The sequence below is a fragment of the Pteropus alecto genome, unplaced genomic scaffold (genome assembly GCF_000325575.1).
Source record: "Pteropus alecto unplaced genomic scaffold, ASM32557v1 scaffold14, whole genome shotgun sequence".
NCBI classification, from domain to species: domain Eukaryota; kingdom Metazoa; phylum Chordata; class Mammalia; order Chiroptera; family Pteropodidae; genus Pteropus; species Pteropus alecto.
Window position 1 is genome coordinate 18,869,775 of NW_006436810.1, and position 7,398 is coordinate 18,877,172.

At 51.7% G+C, this 7,398-nt stretch overlaps 1 protein-coding gene across 1 annotated transcript in view; it reads right to left on the reverse strand.

Annotated features, from left to right (window-relative positions):
- Positions 1 to 7,398, reverse strand: part of PQLC1 (PQ loop repeat containing 1) — a 28,081-nt gene that overhangs the window by 6,996 nt on the left and 13,687 nt on the right. Inside the window, 1 exon segment of the mRNA XM_025048137.1 lies at positions 2,303 to 2,519. Within this exon segment, the coding sequence (XP_024903905.1) occupies positions 2,303 to 2,519 (217 nt within the window).

Sequence of the window (7,398 nt, forward strand, 5' to 3'; positions counted from 1 at the left end):
AATGCATTAAAAAAAAAACACGACCCAACTATATGCTATCTACAAGAAGCTCACTTCCAATATAATGGTATAGGCAGGTTGAAAGTAAAAGAATGAAAAAACATATATTATGCAAATATTAATCAAAGAAAGCAGCAACAGCTATATTGATATTAGACGATAAAGCATATTTCGGAGCAAAAAAAAATTACCAGAGACGGAGAGGGAATAATATAATGATAAAAGGGCCAATCAACAAAAAGCCACAATAATTCTAAATGTGTATTCACCGAATGGCAAAGCTGCCAAATATCTGAACCCAAAGCTACTAGAACTAAAACTAGAAATAGACAAATCCACAATCACAGCTGTAGTCTTCAACATTCCTCTCTCAACAATAGATGGAACTAGGCAAGAAAGAAGCAATATAAAACTCAACACCATCATCAACACAGACTCTAATAAATAGAGAACATTCCACTCGACAATATCAGAAAACACATTCTTTTTAAGTACCCACAGAACACATACCGAGATGGGCCATATTCTGAGCCATAAGACAAATTTAGACACATTTAAGATAATTGAAATCATACAGAGTGTGTACTCTAAACATAATACAATCAAATTAGAAAGAAATAATGGAAAAACAACAAAAAAAATCTCTAAACACGTGGAGAATATCTCTATACACGATTATACAACACACTGCTAAATACAGATCAAAGAGTAAGTCTCAAAGGAAATAAACATCCGTAGTTACGAATGAAAATGGAAATAAAACACCAAAATCTGTGAGACAGCTAAAGCAGCACTAACGGGTATTTACAGCACTAGATGCTTACTTAGAAAAAAGAAAAAGTCTTATCTTAATAATCTAAATAAAGAGCAAATATCATTAAAGTTTAATATAGAAAAATCAACAAAACAATGAACTGAGTGGATACAGTTCAATGGACTGTATCTCTATATGCCAGCAATGAATATATGGAACATGAAATTAAAACTACAATATCAATTACAGTTGCTCAAAAGCAATGAAATACGTTGGTGTCAATTTAATAAAACATATGCTATGTACTATACACTTGAAACTAATTTTTAAAAATTAATTAAAAATAAAAATAAATAAAACATATGCTAGACTTGTTTCCTGAGAGCCCATCCGCCTCGAGAAGCCCAGTTGCCTCTGTGCGCAGTCGGCACACTCTGCCCACGGTAAACACTCTGCACACTGCACACTCTGCCCACACTACACACTGCCCACACTGCACACTCTGCACACTCAGCACACTCAGCACACTGCGCACTCTGCACACTGCACACTCTGCACACTCTGCCCACACTACACACTGCCCACACTGCACACTCTGCACACTCAGCACACTCAGCACACTGCGCACTCTGCACACTGCACACTCTGCACACTCTGCCCACACTACACACTGCCCACACTGCACACTCTGCACACTCTGCACTATGCACACTAAGCACACTATACACTCTGCACACTGCCCACACTGCACACTCTGCACACTCTGAACACTATGCACTATGCACACTCAGCACACTATACACTCTGCACACTGTACACTCTGCACACTGCACACTATGCACTCTGCACACTCTGCCCACACTACACACTGCCCACACTGCACACTCTGCACACTGCCCACACTGCCCACTCTGCACACTCAGCATACTGTGCACTCTGCACACTGCACACTCTGCACACTATGCACTATGCACACTCTGCACACTGCACACTCTGTACACTGCACACTCTGCCCACACTGCACACTCTGCACACTCTGCACACACTGCACACTCTGCCCGCACTACACACTGCCCACACTGCACTCTGTGCACACTCTGTCCACACAACACACTGCCCACACTGCCCACACTGCACACTATGCACACTGCACAGTCTGCACACTCTGTACACTCTGCACACCGCACACGCTGCACAAACACACTGCACACTGCGCTCTGTGGGTGGAGCCTGCTCGCCCCGCCTCCCGGTCTCCCCTCTACACTCAGCGCCTTCCTCCGGCTCTGACGCTTCTGGCTCAACAGCTCTGGAGGACCAGCTCCCAGCCCCACGACAGCTACATGCTTCACGAGGGTGCCACCCTCCCGTCCTGTGTCACACTAACGCAGGGCTCAGGCATCGAGAGGTCAAAGGCCCGATGCGTTCACACCCGCACTGCTCTTTAACTGGCAGTTTTACAAATATCGTTGAAAACGAAGCGGCCAGACTTCGACACGTTTGACTTGCACTGGCCGCGGGGGCGCCCTGGCGGCGGGCGCGCGCGCCTACCTCATGCCCTCCGTGGAGCGGTGGCGGTGGTTGCGGCACAGCTGCGGCACGCCCATCATGGCCTCGAGCAGCACCGCCAGGAAGCCCAGCGTCTCCACGAACATGGCCGAGTCGATGGACAGGTACGTGATGTAGCCCGCTGCGCCCGTGAAGGCCAGGACGCACTGCACGTAGTCCGCGAAGCTGCTCCAGTGCCAGAAGTGGCGAGGGTCAAAGTCTAGGGCGAGAGCGAGAGGGGCATGACCTAGACGCGCAGGCCCGGGCGCGGGAGCCGCGCGCGCATGCGCGAGGGCGGCGCGTCGGCGAGAGCAGAGGGCGCTTCGCCTTCTGCCTCATGTACGAACCTTGAGTGAAATCGGTCCAAAGACAGACAGACACTATATGTGTTCACTTAACGTGTGGAACCTAAAAAAGCTGAGCGCATAGACATAGTGAAGACAATGGTGGTTGCCTGTAACCGGGGTGGGAAATACGGAGATGCTGGTCCAAGGTGCAGACTTCCAGCTGAGATGAATACCGTGGGGTGTAATGCACAGCATGGTGACTATAACTGAAAACACTGTAAGACATATTGAAAGTTCTTAAGAGAGTAGGTCTAAATATTAAAACCACAAAAAACAGTAATTGTGTGTAGGGATGGAGGTGTTAACTAACCTTATCGTCATGATCATTTTGTAACGTATACGTGTATCAAGTCATAACACTATACTCCTTAAACTTTTATATATCAATATCTCAATAAAGTTGAAAAGTTAAATTCAAGTTGAAAATTTTAAAAACATCTGTGTTTCAAAGTACAGTCAACAAAATGAAAGGGCACCCCACAGACTGAGAGAAAATCTTTGCGAATCACGTATCTAAGAAGGGACTTGTATCTAGAATATATAAAGAATATAACTGAAAAATAAAATCCAATTTTTAAAGGGGGCAAAGGAATCAAATAGACATCTCTCCAAAGAAGATATACAGATGGCCGATAAACACGCGAAAATATGCTCAATGTCATTAGTCATTAGGGAAATGGAAATCAAAACCACACTTAGGTTCAACTCCGCACCCATCAGGGTGGCTACTATTAAAAAAACAATCAGACGATGGCGAGCGTCAGTGAGGCTGTGGAGAAAGTGGGTCCCCCAGCACTGCTGGTGGGGATGCAGCATGCTGCAGTCGCTGTGGAAAACAGCGCGCAGGTCCCTGAAAAAATTAAAAATAGAACTACCACCTGATCCAGCAACCCCCCTTCTGGGTATTTACCCCAAAGGATTGAAAGCAGAGTGTCAGACAGATATCTGCCCGCCGTGTTCACAGCAGCATTGCGCACAACAGCTGAGCCATGGGAGCAACCCGAGCGCCATCGAGAGATGAACGGGTAAGCAAAACGTGGCCCACCCGCACAGCGGAGTGTTATTCAGCCTTAGACAGGAAGGAGATTCTGGAATATGCTATGACGTGGATGAACCTGGAGGGCATCGTGCGGAGTGAAATGAGCCAGACACATAAAAACCAAAGAGTCCTGCGGGACTGCACTTCGGTTCAGAGCAGCGGAATACGCTACGACGTGGATGAACCTGGAGGGCATCGTGCAGATGAAATGAGCCAGACACATAAAAACCGAAGAGTCCTGCGGGACTGCACTTCGGTTCAGAGCAGTCGACGTCAGAGACAGGGAGGGGCAGGATGGGCACCTGAGGTGGCCAACAGGACTGGGGCACGTGTGGGCGCAGGGCCTGGGTCCCCAGGGGCCAGAGCAGTGCAGGGCTGAGCGCTGGGGGCAGCTGCTGGGCAGGACCTCTCAGGTCCTCTCTGCGGGCACCAATGAAGCCACGGCCACCGGCTCGTTACTCAGAATGGCTCGCTCCCCGCCAGCCCGTGCCCATCACTCCAGCCGGCCATTTTCTGCGGCTGGAAGAGTCGTGCGTACTCATCTGGGAGCAAGGCCAGCAAGCTGGCACAGGTCCTGAGGGCCACAAGGCCTTCAACTCCTGCTTGGACAGAAGGTCTCCCAAGAGGGATGTGCCGGGGTCACGGCGGGCCACCCGCCCATTTCCTTCAGGGCCCTGGTCTGCTGGTCTGCATCCCAACACACTGCAAAGCTGTTTCAGCCGAGCAGTTCATCCACGCAAACTCCCAGAAACTACACATCGGAGGTTAAAAATAACCCTGCAAGTCAACGTGCAGTCGCATGTCATCGGCTACCACGCAGGCGTCAACCCTGAGCGGAGGCCCCGCCCGCGGGCGCTGTGCTCGCTTCAGGCGCAGGAGGAACACGAAAATCCCGCCGACCCAAGAGGCGTTTCTGGGAGGCTTAGAGCCCGTGGCCATTCACGGCGTGTGCCCCCTCCCCACAGGACACAGCCCCCGCGGGCCCGCTGGGGGAGGAGGCGGGCACCCGGGGCGTCTGCTGCCACCGCGAGGCCACTGTGCTCCAAACATCTCCCTTCACTTGGTGGCGTTTGCCAGGACACCCGACTGCACTAAAAGGATCTATGAGAAGATCATGGTGGAGGGTTGGGAGCCAGAGTGACCTACGTGTACAAAAAACTCACAAAAATTAATTTCATGCAACGAAACAATTTGTGGCAGGAAATAAGCCTCACAGATATTTTTTAAGGGCTCCTTTTCGGAGTAAGGACTAGGCGCAGACGGGTGAACCCCAGCCCGCTCCTGCGCACGGCATGGCAGGCTGTCACCCCCGGGCCTGGCCTGGACCGAGGCTCAGCAGGGTGGCCGGAAGCCCTGGGGCATAAAGGAACCCAGAGAGGGTTACATCACAGTGTGGGTCAGTCTCCTAGGGTTTAACGTCCGAGGAACTGCCCCCTCTGAGGATTATATCCAACTACCTCCTTTTAGGGACCGGAGATACACGAGCCCTCTGCGCAGCACTCACTGCGTGGGTGGCGGCTGGTAAACAGGGACGCCCCCTTTAGTCTGACAAAGCTGCAGCCACTCGAGTCGGAGTCCGAACTCTACAGAGCTCAGCGTCGCCTTTCTCAAATTATCAGTGCCGGCCGACGCCCCTCCGTGAACCTCCCGAGACCTGCAAGACTCGACTCTAACACGACACAAAATCCCCTTCTGCCTCTGAAGTGGGGTCACAGCCCACGAAGATCCTACACCTGGGAAGGGTCGAAGGTCCAGGAAAGGGGGTCAAGGCCAAGAGCAGAGGCACAGCTGGGGACATGGGCATGGCTGCGTCTGAGAAACAAAGAATTGTGCACCTTGTCACTGTCACAAGGTTAGGAAAAGGTGGCATCAACTAAATACGTTTTGAACGCATAAACCGGGGCAAGGCATTTTTTTGAAATGTCCCAAACAACGGCACGGCCATCAACAAGCATGAGCGAGCTCCGGACGGGGAACCGAGTGGCCCAATTCAGCCATCGTTCGGCAAACAGCACTCTCCCGCACTGGAGACAAGGGCACCACGTCGCGGTGCCCGCGGTGCCTGCTCCGGGAGACGAAGACAAAGGCCATGGGGTGGAGGCGGGGTCTGAGCTGGGTCAGGAGGGAGGACAGACCGTGACCGTGACCGGCGCTCTGTCCAGACGTCTGTTCCCACCTGCACTGCAGGCCGCAAAACCGCCCCCTTCAGGCGTCTGGGAAGTTCTGGCGCCAGGGTCAGCATCGGGCTCCGTCCGTGTGACGCGTCCGGCAACCAGCAGAGGGAAAGGGGCCTCGTGTGTCTCGACAGCATCACGATCCGTCTGCGGTCAACAGGAGCAAGAGCCTTGTTGACGACCAGCTGTGTTCACGGCATGGTTCACGGAAGGCGTGGCTTAATGCCCTTGGTCTTCAAATGCAGTCATTTGTCCCCCTCTGTGGCCTCCAACAAATGAGTTAGAATGTCCGGCTCCATCTCAGCCCTGCGGCTCATTCAGACTACACTTTCATTTGTTGTCGCCAGAAACCAAGGCACAGGGTCTTCCTAAAACATGGGCACTCGCGAGATAAACACCTCTCAGAACCTCAGTCACGCACCTGCCACCAGCGGCCCTGCCTGAGGGGAGCTCCCGAGAGTGGCAGAGGGACAGCAGGTGTCTCCTGGGGGGTAGGAAGAGAGGAGAAAGGGAGTGGGTTTCCTGGTCCTCGGGGTGACAACTCTAACCTAGGGCAAAGGGAGCAGTTCATCGCCGTCACCACTGCTTCTGAAAACAAGCTCGGTTACCCTTCGGCTCTGGCAAGTTCAGATGCAGGAGATGAACAGCCCGCACTAGCCGGGTGTTCACACCTGAGAGTGGGGAGAGGTCAGAGGGCACAGGCGGGCTCCGGAGACACTGCGGCTCCATTCCAGACTGCGGAGTCTCGGGGAAAGTGAGTCGTCGTCTTCGTGCCGGTGGTGGGTCTTGCCTTCCATTTGTAAAAAACGTAACATTTGTGGAGCTTATACAGTGAAGCGCAATACAACGAGGTCCGCCTGCAGGAAGGCCAGAAAATTAACACTGAGCTGCCGCTTCCCTTTCCAGCCACGACAGAGCCGCGGGACCAGACGCGGTCTCCCACACAGCCACGGCGTGGGCACGACAGACGACGTTCGCGACAAAAACGGGCAAAATGTATGTCTGCAAGACACCGGACATCAGGCAACAAAGGACGGTGATCTCTGAGTGACAGGAAAGAGGTCAGGGAAGGTCCAAACTGTCCCACTAACCGACAGGCGTAAAGATTCCGTCAGCAAGAGGAACGAACCCTGGAAGGCCCCCAACCAGCACGACGCCGTCGGCAATGATACGCACCACGTGTTCTCACCACGATAAAGTCAGACAAAACGAGGTAAGATTATAAAGTATTTTGAACTGAATGAAAATGAAGCAACAAATAAAAATTTATGTGATGCTGCTGAAGAAGCACTTAGAACAAAATGTATCAGTAGATGCCCCGACCAGGAAACAAGAGAGACCTCGAGTCGGTGACCGCGGGGGTGGGGGACGGAGGGAAAAAAGCGCCAAGTAGCGAGGAGGAAATAATAAGGATCAGAACAGAAATCGATAGACACAACACAGAAAAACGGAGGAAACCAAAAGCTGGCTCTTCAAAAAGATCAACAAATGAATCGACTTCTCGACAGAACGATGGGAGAACAAGGAAAACAAGCCTCG